Source organism: Pseudorca crassidens, chromosome 3, assembly GCF_039906515.1.
Source record: "Pseudorca crassidens isolate mPseCra1 chromosome 3, mPseCra1.hap1, whole genome shotgun sequence".
Lineage (NCBI taxonomy): Eukaryota > Metazoa > Chordata > Mammalia > Artiodactyla > Delphinidae > Pseudorca > Pseudorca crassidens.
The window spans coordinates 110,708,428-110,724,389 of NC_090298.1; the positions used below are offsets into that span (position 1 = coordinate 110,708,428).

Here is a 15,962-nt window from a genome sequence, read left to right on the forward strand (position 1 = left end):
AGACCATGTCCGACACCCATATCCATGAAATCAACCTTGCAGGGTCTCTTGGGGAGCAGTAGCTACGAGGGAGAGCCTGCTTAGCGCCCCTGGTGGGCAACAATCCCTGGAGTAAAGACAGGTGTGTGAGAGTGCACAGGCCAGTTCCTGGGCCGTGGATGGGCAGCAGCAGCTGGTGCGTGCTTAGCATGAACACTTTTGTGGATGAGGGACAGAGCAAGTAGGAGGCAGAACTGGGGATATGATATGCGAGCTTCCTTGTGGTCCTGGGTTCTGTCTGCTGTCCAGAGCGTTTCCCTGTCTATGCCTCCAGAGTTGTCTAGGCTTACAGGGAAGGTCTACCCACCTCTGGCCACCCTCTGTCCCCAGCTTTGAGCACAGAAGGATATGAGGTTTACCCCTGTCTCCAGGGGCTCATGATTGGTGGCTGTGGCCCTTGCCACCCAACATCCCCCAACCAGCTCAGTGAGGAGCTCAAAGGCAAGCGTGGACTCACGGGTCTTTCTAGCCGAGTCTTCGATGAAGAGGGAGGAAATATCTTCGTCCACGCCCACTTCATTTTTGGCAATGCAGGTATACGCCCCTGTGTCTTCATACCGAACGCTGCTGATGTGGAGTTCGCTCCCATTGGCTGTAGAAGGGACAGTGCTCAGGGCGGCCTGTTCAGCTGGGACCTCCATCCTTCCTCCCTTCTCCCTTCTATTGAGTGTTGAGGTTAAAAGCACAGCCCCTCAGCAGGGCTGAGGGCAGCCAGTACCCTGATATACGCCCAGGAAGAGCTGGAACAGCAGAAATGAACTGCAGGTGACCTGGGACCTGATTGACAGCGTCTCATCATTGTGCTCACAAAGATCTGTGTGAGTCCAGAGAGCAGGGAAATGGGGAGATATCTGTTTGCTCCCCGAATGTCTGACTTAGAAACAAATCACTCCTCTCATTTCCATTCCTGGGGAGAGCGTCAGCTTGAACTTGATGGGAAAAATGGCACAGAGACACCGAGCGGAGCGCTTACCTAGAAGGGAAAGCTGTTTCGACATCTGGGTTGAGACATCCATGCCATTTTTTAGCCAAGTGATTCTGGGCATAGGAATGCCCTCTGCGTGACATCTCAGGCTAGCTGCCACTCCGGGTTCCTGTGCCTGGGTCTCTGGATAGACACGGATGACGGGTGGCACTGTGGGTGAGAGTTAGTGCTGGTGAGAAAAGGCCTTCACCTGCCTCAGGCCTGTAGTCCAACTCTGAGACCCTGCCCAGAGGGCTGAACCGAGAGACAACTCTGGAGTTCTCTTTGTAACCAGCTTGCAACCCTAAAAGAAAGGGCTATAAAATGGATTGCCGACAATAAACATGTCAGGCTTTGTACGCTGTAATTCATGGCGTTCATCATTATTCTAAATATGATCAGAGAGACAATCCAAATATTTACGGCTGTTCAGCTGCTACACGTAAAGAGCAACAACTGCCAAAACTTACTTCTGAATGAATAAAATTCAGATATATTATTTCTCTTATCGGAAAGCCACTGGACAGGAGCTTAATTTCTTGCAAGGAAGTGCTTCACAAAGTACTTATGGGCACTGACTGGCAGGGCTCCTAATTACTGCTCTAGGGAAGACCATTGGTTTTCCAGTGGGTCATTTTTATTTTTCCACTTCTCATCCCCGGAACATGCGTGAGAGGCAAGTGTGCCCTCCTTGGCTCCTGACCCACCCATGGGTCCCGGAAGTCAAGTTCAGGGCTGGGGATGTGACCAGGCCCACTCATCAGATGAGCATCAGTACCCTCTACCCTCTGGCCTTTCCTACATGGGCTGTCTGTAGGGCAGGAAGGAGTGAGGACTGTCTGGAGGATCTTCCCTCCTACCCCTTGCTCTGGGCCCAGGAAATAAAATAATTATCATTTTCAGTGGAATTGGGGGCTCTTACTTATTCATGCATGTTTCTCTACATACTTCCAAAAAGGGTTTATGAGAGCTTCTGTAAAGGCACCTGGATATTAAACTAAACAACAACAATAACAAAAACCACATCATACACCTTTTGGAAAGTTGGGAGATGCATTCTTTGCCTTGAAGCCAGCAACTACATTTTCCCAGAGTTATCTGGACACTCCTATTGTCCGATAAGAGAAAGTGACCCAGGGCAACTTTCCTCGTGGTCCTGTGGGTAAAACTCTGCACTCCCAATGCAGGGGGTCTGGGTTTGATCCCTGGTCGGGGAACTAGATCCTGCATGCATGCTGCAACTAAGAAGTCCACATGCCGCAACTGAGTCCGCATGCTGCAACTGAAAGATCCCGCATGCCATGACGCAAATCCCACGTGCCGCAATGAAGACCCAGCACAGCCTAAATAAATATTAAAAAAAAATAACTTAAAAAAAAAGAAAAGAAAGTGACCCAGTATGTTAGGAGAGAGATTTTTCTTGGGACTAGAGGTGGAACAAATTGACGCATATATAGAAGGAAGTGATAATGTTGATCCTAGAATGTGAAGATTTCTAGTGATCTGTGCTTGGGTAGGCTGAGGACAAAAGAAAAATTCTATTACCTTATTGTGAGAAACAGATGCTGCAGGTCCTGTCAAAACCCAGGAGGCTGGTAATAATCTGATCAACTTAGCCTGAGTTTCAAGTCTTTCCTCTGGTTGACCTATGGGGCAAAGTAGGGGGCCGAGGACAAAGCCAAATGGATAGCTGGCAAAGGGCACAAACCCACCTTCAGAGTGGCCAGAGCTGTTTCCATAACATGAGCTCAGAGGCACCCATGACTAACCACACACAGACCAAACAATAATAAAATCGGAGTCATTTCCTTGGTTTCTCTTTGTTTGCAGTTCTGGGGGAGAGTCCCAGGGTGTGGGAGAAGGTCCTTGTCACGGGTCAGGCCACTTGGGATCGATGAAGTAAAAGGGGCTCTAGCTAAGGCGTATCTGGAGGACTGCTTAGAACACAGAAGTGGATCTCTCTTCTCTGATTCCCCTTGGTTCAAAGAAGGAAGAAATAGTAATTTATCTAGGAAAACTTCCTATACCCTGAATTTGGTAAAGAGAGGAATGGGGTTCAAGTTGAAGAGACAGCAGAGTTTTTTTCAAGAGGCTACGATTCAAAAGTACAGAGATAGAGACGGGGGACCTAGGAACACTGGACTGGTGGGGAGTTGGAGAAGGAGGTAGAGCAGCCCGGGTTCTAGAATGTGGGAGGCCAGGACCTGGGAGTGAATAACCTTGGGCTCCTGCTAGATCACCATTTATTTATATAGGCCTGCCAAGCAACCACATAGTAAACTTAAAGAAGGTGAGGGAAGAATCAATAGAGATAGAAGCAGAAAGGAATGAATCAATTTGCCAAAAAAGAGTGGAACTGATAAATCTGAGACCTGGATGTTCGTGAAAATGAATAAAGTAGCCAAATTTCTGGCAGGTTTGTTTAGTGAAAAATATAAAGAACGCAGAGGAGATTAAAAAATATGGAAGTACTTTGTTCAATTATAGGTAATAAACATGAAGCGCTCAATGAAATGAATCACTTAAAAGGAAACTTTAAAGTATTGACATGGAATCAAGAAGAGAGCATTTAAAACATTTTAAAGCACTACTTTTCAGTTATGCAGTGAATAAGTTCTAGAGATCTGTTATACAATATGGGGCCTATAATCAGCAATATTATGTTGTGCACGTAAATATCTATTAAGAGAGTAGATCTCATGTTAAGTGTTCTCACCACAAAAACGAACAAAAAAGAAAAACACAGTGGAGGTGATGGGTATGTCTGTTACCTTGATTGTGGTGCTGGTATCCTAGGCGTATACATGTACAAATTCATCAAATTGTATAGATTAAATATGTGCAGTTTTTTTGTATATAAATTATACCTCTATAAAGCTGTTTTTTTTTTCTTTTTCTCTGCTGTCTCAATTATCCTTTATTTGTAGTTTACCTTGAATTACTCTGGTAACCTATTCAGGTTTTTTTTTTTTTCTTCAATTCACGGTGTCTCGGCACACCTATGTCACCCACCGGTTCCTTTACAAAGAAAGTTCATAAAGCTGTTTTTAAAAAGGCGCTACTAACCCCCAAAGAACCCTGATTAGTTTCATAGGGAAGTTCTTTTGTACATTTCAGGAACAGATAATTCCTACAGCATACAGCAGAGAAGATGTCCCAAATTTTATAATGAAGCTGTATAACCTGGACATGGAAACCTGCCAAAGAGAGCACAAAACAGATGATTACAGACCTAACTCACTCAGTACTAGATACACCAAAATCCCAAGTAAAATATTAGCAAATCAGGATTCTGGACAAGATGGTAGAGGAGAAGGACTTGTGCTCACCTCCTCTCACAAAAACACCAAAATCACAACTAACTGTTGAACATCCATTGACAAAAAAGACTGGAACCTACCAAAAAAAGATATTTTACATCCAAAGACAAAGAAGAAGCCACAAAGAGACAGGAGGAGGGGAGCTTTTGCAATATAATCAAATACCATACCTGCCAGTGGTGACACACAAACTGGAAAATAATTATATCACAGAGGTTCCCCCACAGGAGTGAGAGTTCTGAGCCCCATGTTAGGCTCCCCATCCTGAGGGTCTGGCATCAGGAGGAGGAACCCCCAGAGCATTTGACTTTGAAGGCCAGTAGGGCTTGAGTGCAGGAGCTCCACAGGACTGGGGGAAACAAAGACTCCACTATTGGAGGATGCACACAAGACTTCACATGCACTGGGACCCAGCACAAAGCAGTGACTCCATAGGAGCCTGGGCTAGACCTACCTGAGGGTTTTGGAGGGTCTCATGGGGAGGCAGGGGTTGGCTATGGCTCACTGTGGGGGCAAGGACACTGGCGGTGGAGGGCTCAGAATACTGATCAGTGTGAGCTCTCCATTTTGGCAATGAGACCTGGGGCCACCCCGCAGCCTGCAGACTCCACTGTGGGATGCTTCTGGCCAAACAACCGGCAGGGTGGGAATCCAGCCCCACCCATCAGCAGACAGGCTTCCTAAAGTTGTACTGAGCTTACACTGCCTCTAAACACAACACTTGACACGGCCCTGCCCAAGAGAGGGACAAAACCCAGCTCCACCCACCAGAGGGCAGGCAACAGTCCTTCCCACCAGGAAGCCTGCACAAGCAGCAGGACCAACCTCACCTACTGGGGGGCAGACATCAGAAGCAAGAAGAACTATGATCCTGCAGCCTGTGGAAAGGAGACCACAAACATAGAAATTTAGACAAAATGAGATGGCAGAGGAATATGTCCCAGACGAAGGAACAAGATAAAAACCCAGAAGAACAACTAAGTGAAGTGGAGATACACAATCTACATGAAAAAAAGAATTCAGAGTAATAATAGTAAAGATGACCCAAGATCTCAGAAAAAGAATGGAGGCACAGACTGAGAAGATACAGGAAATGTTTAACAAAGAGCTAGAAGATCTAAAGAACAAACAAACAGAGATGAACAATACAATAACTGAAATGAAAAATACACTAGAAGGAATCAATAGCAGAGTAAATGAGGCAGAAGAATGGTAAGTGAGCTGGAAGACAGAATGGTGGAAATCATTACTGTGGGACAGAATAAAGAAAAAAGAATGAAAAGAAATGAGGACAATCTAAGAGACCTCTGGGACAACATTAAATGCACCAACATTCACCTTTTAGAGGTCCCAGAAGGAGAAGAGAGAGAAAGGACCTGAGAAAATATTCTAAGAGATAATAGCTGAAAATATCCCTAACATGGGAAAGGAAACAGTCATCCAAGTCCAGGAAGTGCAGAGAGTCCCAGGCAGGATAAAACCAAGGAGTAACACACCAAGACACATAGTAATTGACAAAAATTAAAGACAAAGAAAAAATATTAAAATCAACAAGGAAGGGCTTCCCTGGTAGCGCAGTGGTTGAGAGTCTGCGGGCCGATGCAGGGGACACGGGTTCGTGCCCCGGTCCAGGAAGATCCCACATGCTGTGGAGTGGCTGGGCCCATAAGCCATGGCCACTGAGCCTGTGCGTCCGGAGCCTGTGCTCCACAACAGGAGAGGCCACAACAGTGAGAGGCCTGCGTACCGAAAAAAAAAAAAAATCAACAAGGAATAAGCAACAAATAACATACAAGGGAATTCCCACAAAGTTATCAGCTGATTTTTCAGCAGAAACTCTGCAGGCCAGAAGGGAATGGCATGATATGTTTAAAATGATGAAAGGGAAAAACTTACAGCCAAGAATACTCTACCCAGAAAGGCTCTCATTCAAATTTGACAGAGAAACGAAAACCTATACAGATAAGCAAAAGCTAAGAGAGTTCAGCACCATCAGCCCAGCTTTGCAACACATGCTAAAGGAACTTCTGTAGGCTGAAAGGAAAAGGACATACTAGAAACAAGAAATGAGAAAGCTCACCAGTAAAGTCAAACATATAGTAAAGGAAGGAAATCATCTGCACACAAATATGATATCAAAACCAGAAATTGTGAGAAAAGGAGAGTACAAATGCAGGATATTGGAAATGCATTGGAAATTAAGAGACCAACAACTTAAAATAATCTTGTATATGTATAGACTGCTTTATCAAAACCTTATGGGAACCACAAACCAAAAATCTACATTAGATACATACAAAAAACCAAAAAGTAGTCCAAACACAACACTAAAGATAGTCGTCAAATCCCAAGAGAACAAAGAGGAAGGGAAAGAAAAAGTCCTTCAAAAAGATATCCAAAAAAATTAACAAAATGGCTCTAAGAACACATATATTGATGATCACCTTAAATGTAAATGGATTAAATGCTCCAACCAAAAGACACAGACTGGTTAAATGGATACACAAACAAGGCCCGTATATATTGCTGCATACAAGAGACCCACTTCAGATCTAGGGACACATACAAACTGAAAGTGAGGGGATGGAAAAACGTATTCCATGTAAATGGAAATCAAAAGAAAGCTGGAGTAGCAATACTCATATCAGACAAAATAGACTTTAAAATAAAGACTGTTACAAGAGACAAAGAAGGACACTACATAATAATCAAGAGATCAATTCAAGAAGAATATATAACAATTGTAAATATATATGTACCCAACAAGGAGCACCCCAATATATAAGGCAAATACTAACAGTCATAAAAGAAGAAATTGACAGTTACACAATAGTAGTGGGGGACTTTAACACCCCACTTTCATCAATGGACAGATCATCCAGACATAAGATCAATGAGGAAACACAGACCTTAAATGACACATTAGAACAGATGGACTTAATTGATTTTTACAGAGCATTCCATCCAAAAGCAGCAGAATACACGTTCTTCTCAAGTGCACATGGAACATTCTCCAGGATTGATCACATGCTGAACCAAGAAGCAAGCCTCAGTAAATTTAAGAAAATTGAAATTATATCAAGCATCTTTTCTGACCACAATGCTATGAAATTAGAAATCAACTATAAGAAAAAAAACAAAGAAACATAAACATGTGGAAGCTAAACAATATGTTACTAAACAACCAATGGATCACTGAAGAAATCAAAGAGGAAATTAAAAAATACCTAGAGGCAAATGAAAATGAAAGCACAATGATCCAAAACCTATGGGACGTGGCAAAAGCAGTTCTAAGACTGAAGTTTATAGCAATGCAATCTTACTTCAGGAAACAAGAAAAATCCCAAATAAACAACCTAACCTTACACCTAAAGCAACTAGAGAAAGAAGAACAAACAAAACCCAAAGTTAGTAGAAGGAAAAAAATCATAAAGATCACAGTAGAAATAAATGAAACAGAGGCAAGGAAAACAATAGAAAAGATCAATGAAACTAAAAGCTGGTTCTTGGAAAAGATAAACAAAACTGACAAACCTTTAGCCAGACTAATCAAGAAAAACAGGGAGAGGGCTCAAATCAATAAAACTAGAAATGAAAAAGGAGAAGTTACAATGGACATGACAGAAATACTAAGGAAGAAATGGGCAAATTCTTAGAAAGGTACAATCTCCCAAGACTGAACCAGGAAGAAATAGAAAATATGAACAGACCAATCACAAGTCCTGAAATTGAAACTGTGATTAAAAAACTCCCAACAAACAAATGTCCAGGACCAGATGGTTTCACAGGCGAATTCTATCAAACTCTTTAGAGAAGAGTTAACACTTATCTTTCTGAAACTATTCCAAAAAATCACAGAGGAAGGAACACTCCCAAACTCATTCTGTGAGGTCACCCTCACCCTGTTACCAAAACCAGACAAAGATACCAAAAAACAAAAATTACAGGCCAATATCACTGATCAACATAGACACAAAAATCCTCAACAGAATACTAGCAATCCAAATCCAACAATACATTAAAAGGATCATATACCATGATCAAGTGGGTTTTATTACAGGGATGCAAGGATTTTTCAATATCCACAAATCAGTGTGATACACCACATCAACAAATTAAAGAATAAAAACCACACGATTGTCTCAATAGATGCAGAAAAAGCTTTTGACAAAATTCAACACCCATTTATGATAAAAACTCTCCATAAAGTGTGCATAGAGGGAACATATTTCAGCATAATAAAGGCCATATATGACAAACCCACAGCTAACATCATTCTCATCAGTGAAAAGCTAAAAGCATTTCCTCTAAGATCAGGAACAGACAAAGATGTCCATTCTCACCACTTTTATTCAACATAGGTGTTGAAGTTCTAGGCACGGCAATCAGAGAAGAAAAAGAAATAAAAGGAATTCTAATTAGAAAAGAAGTAAAACTCTCACTGCAGATGACATGATATGATACATACAAAATCCTAAGGATGCTACCAGAAAACTACTAGAGCTCATCAATGAATTTGATAAAGTTGCAGGATGCAAAATTAATATACAGAAATCTCTTGCGTTCCTATAAACGAACAATGAAAGATCAGAAAGAGAAATTAAAGAAACACTCCCATTTACCACTGCATCAAAAAGAATAAAATACCTAGGAATAAACCTACCTAAGGTGACAAAAGCCCTGTACTCTGAAAACTATAATATGCTGATGAAAGAAATCGAAGATGACACAAACATGTGGAGAGATATACCATGTTCTTGGATTAGAAGAGTCAGTATTGTAAAAATGACTATACTAAGCAAGGCAATCTACAGATTCAATGCAATCCCTATCAAATTACCAATGCCATTTTTCACAGAACTAGAACAAAAAATCTTAAAATTAGTATGGAGACACTAAAGATCCCGAATAGCCAAAGCAATCTTGAGAAAGAAAAATGGAGCTAGAGGAATAAGGCTCCTTGACTTCGGACTATACTACAAAGTTACAGTCGTCAAAATAATATGGTACTGGCACAAAAACAGAAGTACAGCTCAATGGAACAGAACAGAAAGCCCAGAAATAAACCCATGCACCTATGGTCAATTAGTCTACAACAAAGAAGGAAATACTATACAATGGAGGAAAGACTGTCTCTTCAACAAACGGTGCTGGGAAAACTAGATAGTTACATGTAAAAAGATGAAATTAGAACATTCTTTAACACCATACACAACAATACATTCAAAATGGATTAAAGACCTAAACGTAAGACTGGATACTATAAAACTCCTAGAGAATACATAGGCAGAACACTTTTTGACATAAATTGCAGCCATATCATTTTCAAGCCGTCTCCTGGAGTAATGGAAATAAAAACAGAAATAAACAAGTGGGACCTAATTAAGCTCAAAAGCTTTTGCACAGCAAAGGAAACTATAAACAAAATGAAAAGACAACCCACAGAATGGGAGAAAATATTTGCAAATGACATGATTAACAAGGGATTAATATCCAAAAGTTACAAACAGCTCATGCAGCTCAATATTAAAAAACAAACGACCCAATCAAAAATTGGGCAGAGGGCTTCCCTGGTGGTGCAGTGGTTGAGAGTCCGCCTGCCGATGTAGGGGACACGGGTTCATGCCCCCGGTCCGGGAAGATCCCACATGCCGCGGAGCGGCTGGGCCCGTGAGCCATGGCCGCTGAGCCTTTGTGTCCGGAGCCTGTGCTCCGCAACGGGAGAGGCCACAGCAGTGAGAGGCCCGTGTACCGCAAAAAAAAAAAAAAAAAAAAAAAAAAAAAAAAAAAATTGGGCAGAAAACCTAAATAGATATTTCTCCAAAGAAAAGATACAGATGGCCAAGAGGCACATGAAAAGATGCTCAACATTGTTAATTATTAGAGAAATGCAAACCAAAACTACAATGATATATCACCTCACACCAGTCAGAATGGCCATCATCACAAAGTCTACAAACAATAAATGCTGGAGAGGGTGTGGAGAAAAGGGAACCCTCCCCTACACTGTTGGTGGGAAGGTAAATTGGTACAACCACTATAGAGAACAGTAAGGAGGTTCCTTAAAAAACTAAAAGTAGAGTTACCATATGATCCAGCCATCTCACTCCTGGGCATATATCCAGAGAAAAACATGATTCGGAAGGATATGTGCACCCTGATGTTCACTGAAGCACTGTATACAATAGCCAAGACATTTAAGCAATGTAAATGTCCATTGACAGATGAATGGTTAAAGAAGATGTGGTACATTTATATAATGGAATATTACTCAGCCATTAAAAAGAATGAAATAATGCCACTTGCAGCAACATGGATGGACCTGGAGATTATCATACTAAGTGAAGCAAGTCACACAGAGAAAGACAAATATCATATAATATCATTTATATGAGGAATCTATAAAAATGATACAAATGAACTTATTTACAAGATAGAAAGTCTCACAGACTTAGAAAACAAATTTATGGTTACCAAAGGGTAAAGGCTGGGGGGAGGGATAAATTCAGAGTCTGGGATTGACATATACGCACTACTATGTATAAAACAGATAATCAACAAGGATCTACTGTATAGCACAGGGAACTCTACACAATTTTCTGTAATAACCTAAATGGGAAAATAATTTGAAAAAGAATAGATACATGTATATGTATAACTGAATCACTTTGCTGTACACCTGAAACTAACACAACACTGTTAATCAAGTATACGCCAATGTAAAATAAAAATTAAGAAAAAATTGATAGACCTAGAGATCATTATACTAAGCGAATAAGTCAGAGAAAGACAAATATCATATGATACCACTTACATGTGGAATTAAAAAAAAAAGATACAGATGAACTTATTTGCAAAACAGAAACAGACTCACAGACTTAGAAATGTGGAATCCAAGAAAAAATGATACAAATGAACTTACTTGCAAAACAGAAACAGACTCACAGACTTTGAAAGCAGACCTGTGGTTGTGGGCAGGAGGAAATGTTGGCGGGGGGGGGGGGAGGAATAAATCAGGAGTTTGGGATTAACATGTACATACTACTATATGTAAAATAGATAATCAACAGGGACCTACTGTATAGCACAGGGAACTCTACTCCATTTCTGTAATAACCTATATGGGAAAAGAATCTGAAAAAGAATGGATATATGTATATGTGTAACTGAATCACTTAGCTGCACAGCTGAAACTAACACAACATTGTAAATCAACTATACTCCAATATAAAATAAAAATTAAATTAAAAAAACACAAAAAACAAATACCCACATAAAAATATTAGCAAATCAAACCTAGCATGGCATTATTGGGTAAGATGTATTATTTTCCATAAGATGTTACAGAAAAACCTCACGACCTTTTTGGCCAACCCAATAAAAGAACATACTGTGACCGAGTATAATACGTTTCAATGACTAACTATTAGGAAATCTATAATTAATCATATGCAAGTCAAAGGCAGTCAAAAAAGAAAAACCATTTGATTCTCTTGCTAGACACTAAAAGGCCTTTGAAAAAAATTCAAAATCCATTTCTTAAAAAAAAAAAAAATCCATTTCTTGAGGGAAAAAAACCTCAATAAAATAGAAACAGAATAATATTTTCTTCCTACAATGAAGAATATCTCTATAAAAAGTGGGACCAGCACCAATCTTTTCAGAATGGTGAAACGTCAAGTGGGGAAAAAACAAAAAGGAAAGAGGAAAGGAGGCAATATCAGACTCTCAACATTTTTCTGGATGTTACTGTCAACAGAAGGCAAGAAATGAGAGGGAGAAATATTAAAGAGGTGGAGAAAAATGATACTTTACCTGGATATGCTCCAGATAACGAACCAGAAGTGTAAGGTTTAATAAGTGAGCACCATAAAGGGGCCAGTACCCAGACAGACAAAATGAATAGCTCACTTATGTACCAGTAGTGGCCAGAGAGAAAACACAGGGGACCGAAATGAATGAAACTATAACATCTCACTGAAGACATATAAAAAGACTTGAAAAATTAGAGATGATCTTGGATAGGAAGACTTACTGTTGTTAAGAAACAAGATACTCCAAATTATGCCAAACATTTAATCTCATTCCAGTTAAAATCAATTGGTGGGGTCTTGACAAAATAATTCTCAAATTTAGCTAGAAGAAAGAATGTGAAAGAACAGCAGAAGAAATTTTGAAAAACAAGAGTGATGACTGTCATTTTTCCATACCACATATTACAAAGTATTTCAAGTATTACAATAGCAAATGGCGGGGGGGAGGGAGGCAGGGGGAGAGGGAAAGGCAGTGTGGGGAGGAGAGGGGAGGGCTGAGGCACTTCCCAGCTTTGAGTCCAGCAGCACATTAATGGTCTTTATAGAGTTTACAAAGTTCTGTCAACTCAATATTGTGCAGTCAACATTTATTACATCCCAACTAAGGGTCAGACATTACACACAGAGCAGTGAATAAGATCGACCCAGTCCCTGGCCTCATGAAGCTTTCTGTCGGGGGAAGATGAGTAACATAACAGCAAGGTGTGATGAGGATTACCAGAAGGGAGCTTTGGGGACATAGGGACAGGGGTCTGGGAAGACTTATCAGAATAGAGCACTTGGATCTATTCTCTCCACCTCACAAAGGAAATACCGACTTTCCTTATGCCTGTGGGGCCTACCCCTTTATTGATAGTAGGTTTGTCCAGTGAACTGGTGGTTTGTGGACCAGTCTCCTCAGTGAGGTGCCCAGTGGCCAGCACAAGCCTTGAAGACTAGCCTTTGCCTCTGTCCTGCCCTCTGATGGGAATCTGTGGACCCAGGAACCTGTCACACTTGAGTGTGTATCTGCATCCCCTGGCTGGAGCTGGGGCTCTTGTTAAAACAATGTTGGGCCCACCCCACAGTGTCTGATTCCGGAGGTCTTGGTTGGGGCTGGGGGATTTGCTTCTACCTGTCTGGTTCCAGGTGAGACCCTGGGTCAGCCCTGACTTGGAAGCTCTTGCAGACCGATTGAACTGAAATAGGTGGTGCTGTTCTACAACAAGACAAAAGCTGACTGAAAGTCAAGGGAGCGGAACCATCCATTCACTTAAAAACAAAGGACTATCTGCTGGGCAAAGACACCTGGGCCTCCAGTGGCAGGGGTTAGAAGACAGCTCACGTCTGCTGAGAGGGAGGAAACCCTGGCTGGCCTGGAGGTCTCCAGGAGCTGAAGTCATCCTGGGGGCTACGACCACTCCTCCTTGGACCTCCATCCCTCCATCAGCAGGACTAAAGATGGCCCTCAGAACCCCGCGTCCTCCACCTCCCAGTGGCCCCTGTCCCCAGTCTCCTCATCTCCAACTGAGGACCATCAGGGCCCTTTCCCTCATGCCCTTGATTTGGGATCCTGTCAGTCTACAAGAGCCTAGGCCGCTGGGGCATCCATCATCCCCCAAACCTTCTGTTGCACCTTCTAGAACTCATGTTCTGCCATCAGCAGAACGTCCTCTATCCTTAAACTCCTCTGTGAGTGTTCCTCACCTTCTTGCTCAGATGGAAACCTGGTGACACTCCTTCTCTTGCAGCCTTTTAAGTGGATGTGGCTCTCTCCCCCCACACTTGTCCCCCCGCCCCGTCCCCTACCCCATGGACTGGGAGGTGGGGCAGGTGTTGCCACCGACAGACCATCCTCCTTCCATTCCCCAGAAAAGGACCCAGTTTTGAGTTTCCTGTCCCGCGAGCCTCATTCCTAGATTCCATCCCCTCACGTCCTGTCCACAACGTCCCTCTAGCACTTCTCTCTCCCTCCTGCATCAGTTTCCCCCCTTTTTTGGATCTTTCCTATTAGTCCATAAAACACCTTTAATTTCCATCTTGGAAAAAAATCCCCAAACCTCTTTACCCCAGCTTCTCTCCCCAACTCTGCCCCGTTTTTCTTCTTGGAAACACCCTGGAGAGTTGTCCATACTTGGTGGCTCTCACATCTCCTCCCCATCCCCCCGGAGCCAGCTCCAGGCAGACCTTTCCCCACCACGTGTGGAAATGGCTCTGCTCTGGACCACAGTGCCCCGCCCCCCCCCCCCCCCGACCCTGACCCAATGGCCAGTTCTCTTTCCTCACCTTCCCTGACCTGCCGGTGGCATTCACCACAGCTGATCACTGCTCCTCCTTGGCCCCAGACATCACTTGGCCCCAGACACCATACTCCTAGTTTTCCTGTCTCTGTGGCTTCTTCTCTGCCTTCCTTGCTGCTTTTTCTCATCCCCCAGGCTCTCAGTGCTGTCGTGCTCGGCTGCTGGACATTCTCTCTCTGCACTCCTTCAGCATCTATTCTGGTCTATCAACTTTAAATACAAGCTCCCCTGTGAGGCATCGGAAATTTATACCGCCAGTCAAACCTCTTCCTTCAACTCCAGACTTAGATACCCCATGGGCTGCGCGACATCACAGGTTTATCACGTCCCCACGAGCTCCAGATCTTTCTTCTCCAAGCCTGCTCCTCCACGATCCTCTACTCTCAGTGAACGGCCTTTACTTTTCCAGGTGCTCAGACCAAGATCCTTTGGAGGCATATTTGACTTTCCCACCAAGTGGACACAAATGTCATCTTTTCAGTATGGCCTTTACTTGCCGTCATACCTAAAGCTTCCACCTTTTATCTGAGTCTCCTTATTCCCTCCTGTTTTAAAATTTTCCTCCTTAGTATCTTCCACCCTCTGAATTGCTCCATGAGGATGGGGATTTTGGTCTGTCCACTGCTGTTTTCAGTGCTCAGCCTGGTGAGTGGCATGCAGAGAACCTCAGTAAATGCTTATTGAATGAATGATGACGACAGTGAAGGGTGAGGTGTTGGCAGCAAGGCAGGGCGGAGCGGGGAGAGATGGGTGGGAGGGAGGATTCTTAGCCAAGGGAACAATCAGTGCAGGGCAGTGGAGTCAAGGAGGCAGGGCGGGCATGGCAGAGAGAGAGAAGTTCACGGGGCAGGGGCACGTGGGAGGGGTGGGGCAGGGCCTGGGTCCCGGTGTGCGTGCGTGTGTGCGTCTGTGAGCGTGCACGGTGGACTCCCGGGGATGGAAGCTGCTGCTGCCCCTCTGTGAGCCAGTGGCTTGGGCCTCCCCTCCTATGGTTCCTGAGGGATTGGCGTGGAGGAGGCCAAAGAAGCACAGCCCAGTCAGCAGCAATGGGAGGGGGCCCTGCACACAGGCCCAGACCCCCGGCTAGATCGGGGCCAGTAGCCTCCTGGATCTTCGCAGCTCCATGCCTGGCACGAGTGGGCCTGCGACATGGAAGGCAAACCCCGGAGTACCAAGGAGCTCCACTGAGAAGCCCGTTTTGCCCTGACCTGACCTTTGCTAAGTTGAAAACTGGCAATAGGATGTTAGAGGGAACAAATAATCATCCCATCATTTGGGTAGAAGCTCAGCCACTGCCTCCAGGACCCAACTGTCCTCCTCGCGTGTGATGAGGCATCGCTAAGACTGCAGCTGGTGTGGAAGAGGCCCCGGGCTCTGAAGAGAGCACTGCAGCCAGAGCCCTGATCCAGCCTCCTGCCAGGACAGGGAGGGCCTAAGGAGAACCCTGGGCAGGGAGGCATCAAAGACCTTGGTACCCTTGGCCCCTGCTTGGCCAGGGTCCTGTCAGAAAAAGTCCTGCATTTTCTTTGTGAGAAACTACCCTTCC

General features: G+C 43.5%; 1 protein-coding gene across 2 annotated transcripts in view; it reads right to left on the bottom strand.

The window, feature by feature from the left end:
- The window catches only part of FSTL4 (follistatin like 4), a 450,257-nt gene that overhangs the window by 34,577 nt on the left and 399,718 nt on the right, over nt 1-15,962 (bottom strand). For both annotated transcript variants that reach the window (XM_067731745.1, XM_067731746.1), the window contains 2 exons: nt 1,013-1,174; nt 497-631 (listed from right to left, as the gene is read on the bottom strand). In XM_067731745.1, the coding sequence (XP_067587846.1) occupies nt 497-631; nt 1,013-1,174 (297 nt within the window). The remainder of the gene's footprint in view (nt 1-496; nt 632-1,012; nt 1,175-15,962) is intronic.